This window comes from Danio aesculapii, chromosome 1, assembly GCF_903798145.1.
Source record: "Danio aesculapii chromosome 1, fDanAes4.1, whole genome shotgun sequence".
In the NCBI taxonomy this organism is placed as follows: Eukaryota; Metazoa; Chordata; class Actinopteri; order Cypriniformes; family Danionidae; genus Danio; species Danio aesculapii.
Window position 1 is genome coordinate 32,686,960 of NC_079435.1, and position 16,352 is coordinate 32,703,311.

Sequence of the window (16,352 nt, forward strand, 5' to 3'; positions counted from 1 at the left end):
CATTTACTTCAGATCCACTTCATCAGCACAGCCGCGTGTCAGAACAATTATAAAAGAAGATGCTTCAATCCCGCTTTGTGGACGTTAAATTAGGTTTATATTGTACATTAATGTAACAGATATTCATACAGCAGTGGAGATTAACCTGTAGCCTGTCACATTTGCATGCAAAAAGAGTGCGAAGCTAAAGCTAAACACGCGCTGTCCGTGTCTCTGTGTGTTGTGTCCGCGCTGTGTCTGTGTGTGTATCTGTGTGTTTGCGTGCTGTGTCTGCGCTGTGTCTGTGTGTATCTGTGTGTGTGCGTGAACTTTGTAACGACATTGTGTGTGACTCATCGTAGCAACTCTACAACAAATACTAATTGGTAAAGTTCTTACTATAGTATTTTTCACAATTGTTACATGAGATCTTCTTCCTTAATGTCTATCTGTTGTCTGAATCTGCCGAGGGAGGAGATTAAGGCACGCAGAAAGGCACTTAAAAACGGTGGGTGGGGAGGACTAGCCTTAAAGGAGCAGTACACCAAAACAGTCTCCTGGTGCAAAAATGTATAAATTAAAATTTAATAAAAGGTATAATAAAAAATCTGATGGGTGTTTTGAGCTGAAACTTTACAGACACTTTCTGGAGACACAAAATACAAAGCTATGTCTCTTGGGGGTGTCATGGTGGAACAATGGGTAGCATGATTGCCTCACAGCAAGAAGGTTGCTGGTTAGAGCCCCGGCTGGGTCATTTGGCATTTCTGTGTAAATTTTGCATATTCGCCCCTTGTTCGCGTGGTTTTGTTATGGGTGCTCCGGTTCCCCGACAGTCCAAAGACATACACTACACTCACAGAAATATTTCATCCAAAATTTAAGATTTATGTAATTTTATTACATGACAAATTCCCATTTATATTTTTTTCATAATTTTAACACAAATCTACCAAATAATCTTTATGCTATTTATTTTCATAAGGATAATAAAACCTATTTATTTTAAATGCATAATCCTCAGGTTTATGTAATTAGTTCATGTAAAATGTAATTATTCTAAATTAATGATAAAAAGTGCATTTATTTAAAATACACAAAGTTTATTGTATAAATTGCATAATAATTAAGAGAACTAAATCGGGGTAACTAAAAAAGATAAATAACATTTATTTGAATCATGTTTAATGTATGCTTATATACTAAACCAAATTAAACAATGCATCACATTGAAATAGACCAACTGGAAAATTCCAGATTTATTTATATTTGTCTTTGATACAAAACTCTGGATTGAGCCAAGTTAACATCAGCCAACATTTAGGAAACCATCCATATGAACCCACTTACACAGCCACACTCAAACATCACATGACTGCTTGGACACCCTAAAAAATAAATAAATAAAAAATAAAACTGTACTCCAAGATCCATTTTCAGTCCAGTCCATTTTCAGTCCAGTGTCTGTACTTTCGGGGAAAGCTTGGTTGAGTCCAGGTCCATCAGGATTTTTTGGTACACCTCAAATGTACACTTCAGGCTTTTAGGGTAGTTCAAATTGAGCGCGTAGATCAGGCCATATAACATAACGCATGCATGAGTGACACTCTGCAGGTTGTGGAGAACCTCCACACCTTCCAGCACAACACGGACATCAGTGAAGCGTCCATCACCTTGACCATGATCCTCTGATTGTACTTTGTAGATGCCCATGGTCTTTCCTGCCATGTCTTCCTCTGCCTCTCTGGATTCAATGTCCTGGAATGTATAAACACACACTTATAATATTACACACACACGCATGCACGTACACATACATACATACATCTTTTCATTAAAGCACACAGCATATATGCATTCATGAGAACGGAATGGATGCAAGTTCAGGATAATGACCTTAAGACCTGATCACCCCCTAAAGCCTGGAAAAATAAAAGTCACAAGGCTGTGGATAATAAGTTAACAACAACACAATGCATTTTTATCTCCAGTTGTGCAATTTTCTATTAATGTAACAACAACTATATAATATCTGAAAATTATCCAAGTATTAGTCTTGTTCTCACTTGATTATGGGTCAACCCTTCACTTGGGGTGAGGTTTTCTGTTTTAGAACGGAGGGATTTCCGGGGAGACTGCAGAGATTTTTCTTCCAATGAAGCCGTTAACCTGCCACAAAAAAATGCAGTTAAAAAAAAGTTAACTAAAAATGGAGACCCTTCTCATGAATGCTGTGCACCTTTCTGCCAATGTAACAATTTATAATCTGACAATCAAGTCAGGATGAGTGTAGTATGTCCATCAAGCTGAAACTTAAAGGGATAGTTCACCCAAAAATAAAATTACTCACCCTCGTGTTGTTCCAAATCCATACCAGCTCTGTTTATCTTCAGAACACAAATCAAGATATTTTGGATCTGATCCTCCCATAGACACCACTGAAAGTGCACATTCAAATTACACAAACCTACTAAAAACATAGTTAATGTAGTCCATGTGACATGGGTCACTCAATTTGAACATGATAAAGCAACAAGAATACTTTTTGGCTGAAAAAATTATAAAAATAAAGACTTTATGTTTGTGGACTTTAAATGTGCATTTTCAGTGATGTCTATGGGAGGATCAGAAAGCTCTCGGATTAAATCCAAAATATCTAAATTTGTGTTCCAAAGATGAATGGGGGTGATACGGGTTTGGAACAACACGAAGGTGAGTAATTGATGACAAACTTTTCATTTTTGGGTGAACTATCCCTTTAAGAGTTCCATCCTGATGAAGCGGTTTCTTCCAATGAAATTACTCTAATAAACCGCAGGTGCACCATGACGTCACTTACTGCTATAAAGCTCCTATCATTACATAAAACGATAGAGTTTACTCCACATCCATTAGCCCCAACAGTAAAAAGATCCATGCTTTTAATTGTACTGCTTTATTTACCTTTTGGCATTGGGCTTTGGCTTCACTGACTGCCTCAGATCCTCCACTACCTTTTGACAGAGAGAGAGAGAGAGAGAGAGAGAGAGAGAGAGAGAGAGAGAGAGAGAGAGAGAGAGAGAGAGAGAGAGAGAGAGAGAGAGAGAGAGAGAGGGCGAGACAAAGAAGAATAATTATCTCCTTGTTTTTCTGTATAGACAGCAACCATAATTATACTAAAAGGTGTGCTAATGGATGAAGACAGAAATTACAATATTTGTAAACTATATTTTAAAGAAAAATACAAGAATCCACCAAAATCTAATTTTACATATTTTTAAAATCTATGTTACACCTGTAAGATAACAATTAAATACAAAAGAAAGGGAGAAGAACCGTACAGTGGGGGACAACAGTGAAAGAGCAGGAGGGAGAGAAAAAGAGACTAAGGAGGAGAGTAGGGTGGAGACTGAGGTAGGGAGAGGGCAAATGAAATGGAAAACAGCTGATTAGTCCTTTACTAAAATGTCCACATACTTGCCATATCTTCAGAGACGACAAAAAGGCTTCCTTTTGCACGATGTTCTCAAGGCGCTTGAGTTCGTAAGCAGACAGTCCAGAACATGCATCCTGGTGATACAAGGCACTTCTTAATAAACATTTCCAAAATCATATCAATGCAGTAAAATCATTTCAGTTTCATGAGCACTAGGAAATGTCTGTGTCATCACCTTGTTGTTTAGGCGAGGATTGTTGTTTCTGGCGGAGAAGGGGCATGTGGGTGCCAGAACCCGGACAACTTCATCTTCAGGTTCCTCTGGACCAAGCGGATTTAATTCCCTCAGAGTGACAGCTCTACCACCATTTACCTTGCATGATTTTTTTTTTTTTCAAAACAACCCAATGGACTCAATGTTGAAATACTGGTGGTCAATGTGTCCTCATGTCCATTCCATTCTCATGAACAATCCATATTATCTAGATGGAAAAATTACTGGCACACTATTCTGATACATACCACATATTCTTTAACAAGTGTGTCCAGGTCTTCATTGAGATAGATGCTCAGACAGCTCATCACACAATCTCGCCTCACATTGACATCTTCATTCTGTTAAAAGCCAACAGATTCAAAGACATTTCTCTTCTTGACCACACCAATCACCTTGTTTTACACTGCAAAAACTAACAATCTTATAAAGTTTATTGTTATGGAAACATTTTCAGGCTCCTTAAAATAAGATGATCTTTCTATCAAGCAAGTAAACTCCCATTGATTTCAGTTAATTTTAATTGTTGTTTAATTTTATTATTCTATATACAAGGCTTTACAGTATAAAATGCTAAAAGCAAGTTTCGATAACACTGATATTGTTTTATATAAATTAATAAATTTTTATGGAAGTGTTTTAAGATATTTTATACTACAAATTAGGTAAAAAAATCTTGGTAAAATTTTGTTTTTGCTAGGTACCTCAGTAAAGCTCACAAACGTCAGAAGTCAGAGAAAAAAACTGACATATGAGCTTCGCAAGCTTCACAGATGACACAAACCATATATTTATCAGATTAGACAAACACGTACATTATTCATCTGGGCCATTATGGCGCTGATCTTTCTTCCTGCAGCACCACCTTTGGCATTAAAAATCTCTATCAGTTTGCCAGAGTGACAGTCCAGTTCTCCAAGGAATTTGGAGGTCAGAGGTACAGTTGTCAGTCGCATAAATTCAAAGTTGATCTGTAAAAGACAACACATAGGATACTGATTTTAAATGTTTGTAAACATTGATAGAACAAATTACTACACTTCACACTTACCTCACAGATGTCAAAAAGTGCCAGCCATCTGTCTACAAACTCTGCAATTGCTGGCTCCTGAAGAACCTCCTGCCTCCTTGAAAAAGTATGCTGCATCATTTTCTTGATCTCAGCCTCATCTTTTTTCTTCTTTTTTACTTCTGTCAGTAAAGCCACTCTTTTTGCCTCCATACTCTCTCTTTTTTCACCACTGGGCATGCTTGGACAGAAATTAACTTCTGCCTTCCTGGGCTTTTTCACGTTAGCAGCAGGCTTCTCCTGGCCTCTTCGTTTATTCTTCAAAGAGTTGACTGTAACCTCAGGATGTCCAGCTCGGCTGAGAAGAAAAACATTTTAATAAATAGACATCTATGACTCTGTTGAATTGTAATTTAATTTCTTTCACCACCTTGCACCAGCATAAATTGGTTAATGCAGAAGAAAGGGTGATTCGGATAGGATCAAAGCTGATTAAAACACACCTGAGTTTTGATCTGAAATATTAAGAACTTTTATATATATTTTGCCCAAAATAAATCGCAGTCTTAGTTAACTCTTTCCAAACTTCAATAAATAACACGTATAACATGCGTCACGTTTTGAATAAAGCAGCATCAGATCACGGTGGTCTCGTGAGGTTCAATAGGTCATAATCCCAATTTATTCCTGAGAACGAAAATTTAATCTTTCAAGCCAGCGCGCTGTGTTTGTTTGTGGGCGTGCTGCGTGCTCTGCCGAGAGAGTTAGAGGGACAACCAAGCGGGACAACATTTGTTTTCAAAATGAGTTGAAAAGTGCAGCTTCCAAGCTTTATGCAGGTATGTCTCTCATGTATATCTCATGTATTCGTGGAGATTCCGCAGTTTTTTCTGACCAGTGTTCATGTCGCACGCGTCTCACATGGTAATAACAACGCCTCGTGGGCGGGATCGCATTAAAAATAATGAGCTCAGACTGAGAAACTGGACATAGTGTTGGCTTCACACTGATTACGTTATCAAACAATATTTGTTTTCAACATGCACTCGCTGCATTTAAAAGTAGACACGTAAAGCTTTCTGCAGATATATGTCTCATGTCTGTGTGTTTATTTTTCGCGGAGTTTCAGATCATTTTAGTGACGCTAAAACGGTTCACGAAGAGACAGAAAGAATGCGTACACTGTTTACTTTCCTTATTTTGCAAAAGCACACACTTTTGTTGTTATTGTAAGTGTACCCAAAAAAAGTAGACACTAAACAGATTGGATTGATGTATTGCTCTTATCTGTACGATAAAAACTGAAAGTGTAATTTAAGTTCTTTTCGGGGTTAATTTGATTAATTGATGCATTTTAAAGTTGTTTGGCTAAGCTTACTGAAGTTATGATTCTAACAGGCATCTGTATTCTCCGGTAAACCAATGTACGATAAAACCGTTTAAAAAAATCACAAACTACATAAAACTCACCATAAATGGATTAATATTATATACACTCGATGCTAAATAAAAAAAATAATTAGAACAGGAGCCATACAACAAAGGATGTTTCGGATTACTTACCAACATGTGTGTGACGGATTCCCACAATATCCCGAGGGCTTGTGTCCAGCGAAAGTGATGTCATTTCCTGTTTCCAAATTGATTTTTTTTCATAACTTTGATGAAAACCAATCACATAAACTTTAAATAACAGAATCTTGTTTGTTTTATAACTCTTATTATTCAAACAATGTTAGTATTTATTAACTAATTGCATTAAATAAACTGTATAATTGATTAAATCTTTTAGAGTATATTTACTTTTAATGTATAGATTTTAAAAATATTAGTTTTTAAATAAAGTTAAATAGATATAAATGCATAAAAACTAACTCTGCCATGAATCATTTCTGTGAGTGTATAGGTGAATTGGGTAAGCTAAATTGTCCATAGTGAATGAGTGTGTATGGATGTTTCCCAGTAATGGATTGCAGCTGGAATGGAATCCACTGCATAAAACATATGCTGGATAAGTTGACGTTTCATTCCGCTGTGGCAACGGCAGATTAATAAAGGGACTATGCCGAAAAGAAAATGAGTGAATGAATGAATATCTCTTGGGCACTTTTTTTTAATTTATTTTTTATAGATTATGTTATGTTATTTTAAAGTTGTTTTAACATGTATTTTACTTACATTTACTTTACCATTATATCCAGGGACTGTAAATAAAATTTACAGAAATGTTTTATAAAAGTACAATGTCTCACACTATTAGGGTGTAGACTATCACACTAGACTATCTGAACCATGCCCAGGCACATTTGACCCCCATTTTCCAGTTCATTTGACAAGTGTGAGTGCTCCGTGCCATACCTGCTCCGTGGTTCAGTTTGGCGCCACTGACCCGGTTGGAAGACCCGGTGGTCTGGAGAGTGGTTCGGTTTGGCTCGGGCTTGGTATGATTGTAGTGTGAGTGCAAAACACACCCGAACATAAAACTGAACATGTGACGTCACTTTTAGGAGACTGTTTCATATGGATATATAGTCATGTTTATTTTTCAATGAACGCGAACTGTCATAGTTTATAAAAAATACAAACCCCCATTGCATGTCAGCTGCCACCTTCAGCAAACCTCCCAATACATGCAGCACAATGACTTTTATGAAAATTTATGAGCGTCAAAAGCAGTGGATTTGTTTAGCAAAAGATCTGACTGTGTGTCACTGCATAACAAGTTCAATTAACGACTTAAATTAATGCAAAACAATCAAATTAAAGCAAACTCTATTGTACTGAGCAAGAGCGCTTCTCCTCTGTTAAACTGAATAGTCACATCATCGATGCTGTAAGCATGCTCAGGCTCAAAAGGTAAAAATGCAGTGTGGACCATCGGGGGAGAGGGAAGGGAGAACAATCACATCCAGGCTTGGTTCAAGGCAACTATGCCTAGTGTGTACATCCTTAAAGCAATCTTTTCTATTAACCCTTGAAGTCTTTAAGCTCAAAATGTTTTGCACCCTGTTTGCACCTATACTTAGCATTGTCCATTTGTGATCAAATAGACAAAAACATATCTTAATACAAGGTTTGGCCTGAGCTTAGATGCATGTTTTGTATATTTCTGTAATCATTTTATATTTGTACCCACATTTGATTGTCTGTCTTTGCATGCAGAACAAGTCACATAGACGTGCTAATAAGGATGCATGCTCACTAAATTCTGTTAACCCAATAAGACTAATTGTTTTCATAACCCTAAAATTTGTTTTGGTCTTTATTTTAATTAGACCGTTGTTTTGTCAGCTCAATGGAAGAGTAGATCAGTTTATTGTAATATAAATGGACTTTTCAGTTAACAGTACCTAAAGTTAACCTACATATTCAGAATTATTAAAAGTTATTATTAATAATATAGGGGTGACGCGGTGGCACAGTAGGTAGTGCTGTCGCCTCACAGCAAGAAGGTCACTGGTTCGAGCCTCGGCTGGGTCAAGTGGCATTTCTGTGTGGAGTTTGCATGTTCTCCCTCCGGGTGCTCCGGTTTCCCCCACAGTCCAAAGACATATGGTATAGGTGAATCGAATAAACGCATTTGGCCCAGTACTGGGTTGCAGCATGGAAGGTCATCTGCATAAAACATATGCTGGATGAGATGGCGGTTCATGCCGCTGTAGCCACCCCTGATGAAAAAAAGGACTAAGCCGAAGTAAAATGGATGAATTAATAAATGTGTAATGATGTACAGGGCAGCACGGTGGTGCAGTGGGTAGCACAATCGCCTCACAGCAAGAAGTTTGCTGGTTCAAGCCCTGGCTGGGTCAGTTGGCAAATTCGTTTGCATGTTCTCCCCGTGTTCGCGTGGGTTTTCTCCGGGTGCTCTAGTTTCCCCCACAAGTCCAAAAACATGTGGTACAGTTGAATTGTCTAGGCTAAATTGTCTGTAGTGTATGTGTGTAAATGAGTGTGCATGTGTGGATGTTTCCAAGTGATGGGTTGCAGCTGGAAGGGCATCCTCTGTGTAAAACAGATGATAAGTTGGCGGTTCATTCCACTGTGGCGACCCCAGATTAATAAAAAATTAATTAGTGAGAAGGTATATAAATTCTACAGTGACATGTATGCTAACAACTTCTCCCAATCTGATTTTAATTATTTCTTTGATAAAATATTACAATATATACCCCACATTAACAACGAGTGGTGAGAATGATGTCACGCTAATTTACTTATTGAAGAACTTGACTTGACGGTACAAAAGCTTAAATTAAATAAATCTCCTGGTCCCAACTTGAATGAGTTGGGTTGGCAACAGAGGTGAGGATTCAAAAGCAGTTTATTAAGAGGTGGTTGTATGGGCAAGGGCGATACAGGAACAGACAAGAGCATGCAGCTAATTAAATTCATCTTTATTACTATAGCGCTTTTACAATGTAGATCGTGTCAAAGCAGCTTAACATAGAAGTTCAAGTAAATTGAAACTGTGTCAGGCCAGTTTTCAGAGTTGAAGTTCAGTTTAGTTCATTTCAGTGTGGTTTAATTTCACTTCTGAAAGTGCTGTTTAATTTTCACTGCACTGAAGAGCAAATCCGTAGCTTCACAAGTCCCAAAATCAAGCAAGCCAGTGGTAAAAGTGGTGAGGAACAAAACCTCACCAATTGATAAAAGTCAAGGAAAAAAACCTTTAAAGAGACCAGGCTCAGTTGAACATGACCATTTCTCCTCTGGCCAAACTTCTTGTGCAGAACTGCAATCTAGGCACTGGAGAATGTTGAACGTCTATCGTGGAGAGGCTGCAGGTGTGAGTAGGTCACCGGAGAGTGTTCAGGCTGGCCCCTGGGATCAATGTGGAGACTCGTCTGTCACTGGGGTCTTTCAGGAATCAGTCTAATGCTCTCCACTCCACTACGACCACCACATCATCTGCTCAGAATACAGCCTGGTCCAGAATTATAGAAACCTTGGGTTGATGAAAAACAGACTAACATAAAGTAGATGCGATTCAAATTATAATGTCTTTTGGGAAGTGTTCCTGGCCCTAATTAATGCAACCTAACAATCCTCTAGAGGATTTGTGTTGTTGTTTTTTATTTATTTATTTTTTAATGTGTATACTAATGCAAAGAGATGTGTCTTTAATCCAGTTTTAAACTGACAGTTTAATTTTTTTTATTTATACGATATTTAATAGGGAGCCAATTCAATAGTGAAAGAACTGGAGTAATATGATCATATTTATTTGTTCTAGAAAGCACTCTACCAGCTGCATTTTGAACCAGCTGAAGTTTGATAAGTATATTCTATGCGACAATAGTCTATCTGACAGGTGATGAAAACATAAATAAACTTTTTCGCATTAGACATTGATAGCATATGTCAAACTTTGGCAACATTTTTAAAATGAAAAAAAAAAAATCTGTTTTACAGATGCTTAAAATCTGCCCTTCAAACAACAGGTTGCTATCAAAAATCACCCCCAAATTTTTGACTGAAGATGAGGATCCATTTCAGTCATCCAATTTTTAATATCAGAAAGGAGATATAAAGATGTGTATAATCGGCATAACAGTGAAAACTGACTTCATGTTTTTAATGATATTGCATAGTGGTAGCATATATAGTGTGAAAAGTAAGGGACAAAGAACCTTGTGGTACCCCAAAGTGTACTTGTGATCGGTATGATGCCTCTACATTAACAAGTACACTCTAAAAAACGTTGGGTTATTTACTTAACCCAATGGTTGAGTTAAAAATATTTGGTGCTTTGTTGGGTTATTTTAAACCTTTATTTGGGTTATTTATTTAATAACTCAACCAGTTGGGTTACAATTTTTGAATTTCAACAGTCAACTGATTGAACTGACACAGAACCGCTGAATCAATATGCGCACGTGATGTTGCTCTTGCGTTATAAAGTTTATGCAAGCTCTAATGCAGTAAATTAGAGCATAAATGCAGCAAATTGCCTCTTCGGGTCATGTTTTTTATATCTGTTTCACCTGGACTCTTAATTATTGATGATACAAACGTTCGCGCTTCATGGCCGACCTATATGCGGATAAAAACGCTTTCTCTACCTCCGTGTTCATCTCCACAGTTGTTTTGGAGGAAATGATACACGTATTTGAGATATTCCGCCGTCATTTTTGTCTTTAGGACCCAGGAGAGACATCAAACCGGAGTCGCGTCCAGTCTTGTTGAAGGTATGTTATGTTGTCTTAAAAAACACTGGACTTTCGCTAGGAAACCATATTGTAACAACTAAATGCTAATATAGACACATTTATGTGCTACATTTTGTTCAGGAAGGTTTTCCCAAGAAGTACTGCATCCGAGCATTATATTATTATTGGTTATTATTCGCCGCCAGAGGGCGCTGAATGGATCGCAACGTGAGAAAGTTCCTGGACAAGAGCAGAGCTGAAGCTTGCTACATCATCTTTTACCAGAAGAAGATTCATTATCCATTTTAAGGTACTTGATTATTAACTATTGAAAGTTAAATGTTGTTATTATTAGTGTTTTTGTGTACTTTATTAAAGGCCCTGAAAATTGCATTTTCCCTACATCTCATACAAACCTACAGGGATGAAACCACAACCCTGATAATGTTAGATGCTAATATAAATGTTTAATCGGTTATATATGTCATACCACAATTAAATGTAAGCTTAAAACATTATATATATATATATATATATATATATATATATATATATATATATATATATATATATATATATATATATATATATATATATATATATATATATATATAAGAATTGTAACATCTGCTAGCTTTGTATAATAATAGTAGTAATATATGCTAATAATACAAAGCCCTTAAATACATTGTCCTTACCCAGTTTTCAATTCAGGTGAGATTTTAGTGATGCTGTGACCCCTCAACTGATAAATGTTGTCTGTCAGCTCATGTTAATTTGTGGTTTATTTAATTTTTTGTTTGTTTGTTCATTGTAGGCTGCTCTGGACAGAGCGAGTTTTCATCCTCCTTGATAATCTTGTTGAGAGGTGAGAAAACAACAGCTCTGTATTTTGTAATATGTACATGATGTAAAAATGCACAGATACACTCAGTTAAGCAATATCATATACTGTAAAAGTGTCTTTACATCACCATATGTCTTAAAATCAAATTATACATTTGTAATTCTTCTGTAAATTCATTTATACTTCTCTGAACAGCACCTGTAGTGTGTGAAGATACAAATGTCTCTTTCAAAAGCATTTCTGTGCCTTATTTGAGTGTGAATTTGGTATTAGACTCTGTATTAGGCATGAGGCCACTGGTAAGTACAGATGACTGATATAGAGTCTAAGCACAGTTCAGAACTTCACTCCTGGAACATTTGACCAAATAAATTGCAATATTACAGACATTAACCTATTTATATTAATTATTGCATTATGAAAATTTACTGACAGGTTCCAGCTATTTCAGTAGAAAATTGTTATCAGGAGTTTGACTCTTTTGCAAGTTTCTGAGCATGAGAATTAAGCACACTGATGAACATCAGTGCACAATTGACCATGTAAAATGGACCTTATTTGCCCACCAAATTTGCAAATGTGATGCACCTTAACAACTCACATAAAATACTAATCATGCAGCTAAAAGCACATTTTCATAGTTTTTTTTTTTCTCTTTATCTGTTTAAGGCACCCCTGGAGATGACCACTTGCAGCCTTCCAGTTATCTTTTCTCCATTGCTAAACTGGGTAAGTACATGATTTTTGTTGTTATTTTGTCCGGCATACATGTGCAAATTTAAAATTTCTGTTTTAAGGTTGGAGCGAACATCATTTGGTATATGGAGGAGTAGGTAACTAAACCATTCTTGTTGTGAAAGTCCATAGCATTTTCTCCTCTGTTCAGTGGGGACTATGAAGTTTTTGATTTGCTTTGTCCTTTAATTTATCATTTGTGCTCAGCAGAAGAAATAAATCAACAACTTGAGGGTGAGTAAATGATGAATACACCCAAAAATCGGTGAAACACTCATTCAGCAGCAGAGGCGAATCCATCATGTCCTGGAGCTGGGTCAGTTGGCATTGCTGTGTGAAGTTTGCATGTCCTTCACAGTCCAAATGCATGCAGTATAGGTAAATTTAATAAACTAAATTGGCCGTAGTGTATGGGTGTTTCACTGATTTTTGGGTGTATTCATCATTTACTCACCCTCAAGTTGTTGATTGTTTTTTATTTATTTCTGCTGACCACAATTGATAACTTTAAAGGACAAAGCAAATCAAAAACTTAATAGTCCCCACTGACTTCAACCAAAGACAAAAATGCTATGGCATTTCACTGTGGACCAAGAATGGTTTAGTTACCTATATTGTTCAAAATATCATGTTTTGTGTTTATCTGAGGAGAGATTTAGAACAAGGGGAGGGTGAATTAATGATGACAGAATTTCCATTTTTGTGTAAAATATCCCTTTAATAAATCCAGTGTACTGTTTGCATGGCATGGATTTAAGTGCTGTTTTTGTTTATTTATTTTTAGATTGCTCAGGACGGGTATTTTATACCCACACACCAAAGAAACTTTTTGAGGTTTGGGGAGATGCATCACTGCAGACCCTCTCGTATTGCAAAAAAAGAAGAGAGCCTTGGATCTACCAGTTCAAGCAAACATTTAATCTGGTGAGACAATCCTGCATAACAGCTCTGTTTTAATCCCAATTTGTAGCATTTCACCTGTGATATGAGGGGCTTGTTTTGAGTTTAATTATTATTATTGATTTTTTTTTAATATAAAGACAGCCTTGGAGATTCCACTTTGGAGATGGTCCTTTAACAACTCTGCCAGCTATCTTTTCTCCACTGCTATACAGATTGTGCAGCAAGATGGTTCGGCCCTCATACCAGGAGGCAAAACAAGAATTTGTTGATTTGCGAATTCTAGGTGCATTATTTATGACAATAAATGTTGGACATTATTTCATTCATGTGTGTATACTTGTATTTCGTTCAGTACTTAGAGGAGGAGGAGCAACAGAGACAGAACCCTCTTGTCCTGCTGCTTGGGGATGAACTAAACTGCTATCAGGCATTTGTTATTGTGAAAGGAGTGCCACTAAATTCATGGATTTAAATAAAGCATTGCCAATGTAATAAAAGCGGTGTATTTTTTTATTTACATATAAAGATTACTACAATAATAATAATAATTTATTACTATATAGTGGGTAAGCCACTTTTTGGCAAAATAACCCAACAAATTAGTTATTTTTATAACCCAAATTGTTGGGTTAACCTTATCAACCCAATGGATTGGGTTAAAATAACCCAACAGAAGGTCGGTGCCAAATTGACCCATCTATGGGTTACGTGTTGGGTTATTATTAACCCAACTGTTTTAAGTGAGTATAGGATCTAACATAGACGTTGTTGATTTGGTGGAATTTATCAGTTTAGACAGTTCTTCCTCACCTACTGCTGAAAAAGTTCATTAACGATCTACAGTGCTTCAATTGGCACAATGCTATAGGAGGCAGATTGATGGTGCTTATTTTATCTCTGATATCATCAATCTTGCATGTGAAGAAATTCTTAAAGTCATTACTGCTGTGTTGAGAAATGCATGATGATGCTTTATTTTTAGTTAGATTGGCCACTGTGTTAAACAGGACCCTTTGGTTGTGTTCATTTTCTTCTATTAGACTTTAAAGCTTTTCTAAAGTTATGTATACTTTCTTTCCAAGTCAAACGAAAAACCATCTACGTTCCATTTTCTAGTCTGCTTTCTTTAAGGCACACGTGTGCTTATTGTGCCATGGTGTCAGATTTTTTTCTAAAATCTTTTTTAAGTGTAACAGTTTTTAAGAGGATGGACTATGCTCTATCCAGAGTAATGCTAAAGAGTGATTCACTGTGCTGCTAGAATGTGAATGTCTGGTATGGGGTCTACTTGATGACCCAAAACCAGAACTCCCTGGAGTCTTAGAGCTTGTTAGCTTGGCTGATGGAGTCTTATGTATTATGATTAACATGGAACAGAGGATTCCAGTCAGGTTGTGTAATGTCACTGCTTCCAGTAGGCCATTACCTCAAGGAAACTGTTTTGGAGTGCTCATAGAAGCACATCCTGATCAAAGAAAGAGAGATGGAGCTAGCTAGGTTCCAGTCAATGCTGTTGTATGCAAAAACTGGGGATTTAACCTTCCTAACCCTTCTGGAATATTTCAGCCAGCTATTCAGTTCTGCAAGTGAAACAATCACCGAACAGCAGCAAGGGATGTTAATAGCTCTACTGACTGAACATCAAGAAGTATTTGCAGTAAGTGATTAGGAGCTTCATGGTCTCAAGTGGAGTCTCGAGATTGAATCCTGTGATACCGCTGGGATAATGTTGCTGGAGGTATGCCATCTCTGCAATTACTTGTTCCTGCTTTCCCGAAGAAGCAGATTCTCCATGCCAGTCATAATCCAGCACAAGCAGGCCATACAGAAGAGGAAATGTCACTTTGCCATCTCTGCAGCCAGTATCACAAGAAAAATACAACTCTTTGTCAAGATGTGCCCAGAGTGTAGTTTCTGTAAGATCACCAGTCATTGGGAGGGCTAAATTTCATTCAACAAAACAAAAATTAACAGTGTGGGATGTTGTTTAGTTGAAGATTTTGCTTTTATTAGTAAAGTTTTAATACAGATAGTTTGTAGATTCAATGTTGGTCTTCAAGCTGTGTCATTTAAACACTGTGCTGAATGAGAAGATAAAATGTAAAAAGCAAGAGTGCAAAGCCGTGAGCAGTAGGAGCAACACAAGAAATATAGAAAAATCAAGCACTGGGGATTTGTTATAATTCCTATTGTACCATACCCATACCGAACCATGACCCCAAAACTGGTACGTACCAAACCATGACCTCTGTGTGTGAAACATGATTCAGTGGGTAGCACTGTTGCCTCACAGCAAGAAGGTCGCTGGTTCGAGACCTGGGTGGGCCAGGAGGCATTTCTGTGTGAGGATTGCATGTTCTTCCCGTGTTCACATGGGTTTGCCCCAGTTGACATGGGGTAAAAATAAATAAATAAACTGTTCTTAAATGTTCTCTTGTCTTACCATCTGCTTGATGGTAACAGATCAAACATAGCATGACCAGGGTGGAACAGATGGTACAAAAAAGTAATGAATTAATATCTGTAAATTTGTGTATATTTTCACAACCGCAAAAGTCAGAAATGTTTCCTGTGAAATCCTGAAGGGACTAAATGCATGTGAACCAGCATGACCAATAAACGGCACCAACTAGCGTGATGTGGCGTGTGAAAGAAACATTTGTGAAATGTTTGGAAAACATTGTGGGTAAATATCAAATATTTTTACAGATTTTTATTTACCAATAAAAAATAGTAATTTTAGTGGCTGGAGCAATGACATCAATACACAGGTAATCCGCATCACTACTCAGCTTAATCTAGACTCGCATCACTACTCAGCTTAATCTTCTTTTTCTGCTTCTTCTTCTTATTATTATTATTATTATTATTATTATAAGTGCCAATTTGAGGTTGTACAACGAAAGTGAATGCACATTTCAGTAAAAACAATATATTTATATGACAAGTTCTCACATTCAGGTTAGCAAGCTCTTGAGTTTGCTACTAAATTCCCTTCATATCTTTTTGACCAAGTAGTCAGAAAAAAAATATTGATTTAC

The 16,352-nt window shown here is 36.9% G+C and overlaps 2 protein-coding genes and 1 long non-coding RNA gene across 4 annotated transcripts in view; 2 read left to right on the forward strand and 1 right to left on the reverse strand.

Annotated features, from left to right (window-relative positions):
• Positions 1–16,352, forward strand: part of LOC130221004 (male-specific lethal 3 homolog) — a 170,825-nt gene that overhangs the window by 132,871 nt on the left and 21,602 nt on the right. The window lies entirely within an intron of this gene.
• LOC130230004 (uncharacterized) lies at positions 1,414–6,405 on the reverse strand. Of its 2 annotated transcripts, XM_056458955.1 has the most exons (9): positions 6,241–6,405; positions 4,720–5,035; positions 4,484–4,639; positions 3,917–4,009; positions 3,630–3,767; positions 3,436–3,528; positions 2,923–2,972; positions 2,046–2,148; positions 1,414–1,737 (listed from the first exon to the last, which is right to left on the reverse strand). In XM_056458955.1, exons 2-9 carry the CDS (start codon positions 4,915–4,917, stop codon positions 1,432–1,434), a joined length of 1,137 nt encoding a protein of 378 aa, XP_056314930.1. In that variant the 5' UTR covers positions 4,918–5,035; positions 6,241–6,405; the 3' UTR covers positions 1,414–1,431. The 2 variants fall into 2 exon arrangements, with proteins under 2 accessions (XP_056314930.1, XP_056314923.1); XM_056458948.1 differs by lacking the exon at positions 6,241–6,405 and having other exon boundaries at positions 4,720–5,194.
• LOC130230032 (uncharacterized) lies at positions 12,341–13,760 on the forward strand. Its single transcript, XR_008837898.1, has 3 exons — positions 12,341–12,402; positions 13,193–13,332; positions 13,449–13,760. It is a non-coding gene; the product is annotated as an uncharacterized LOC130230032 (long non-coding RNA).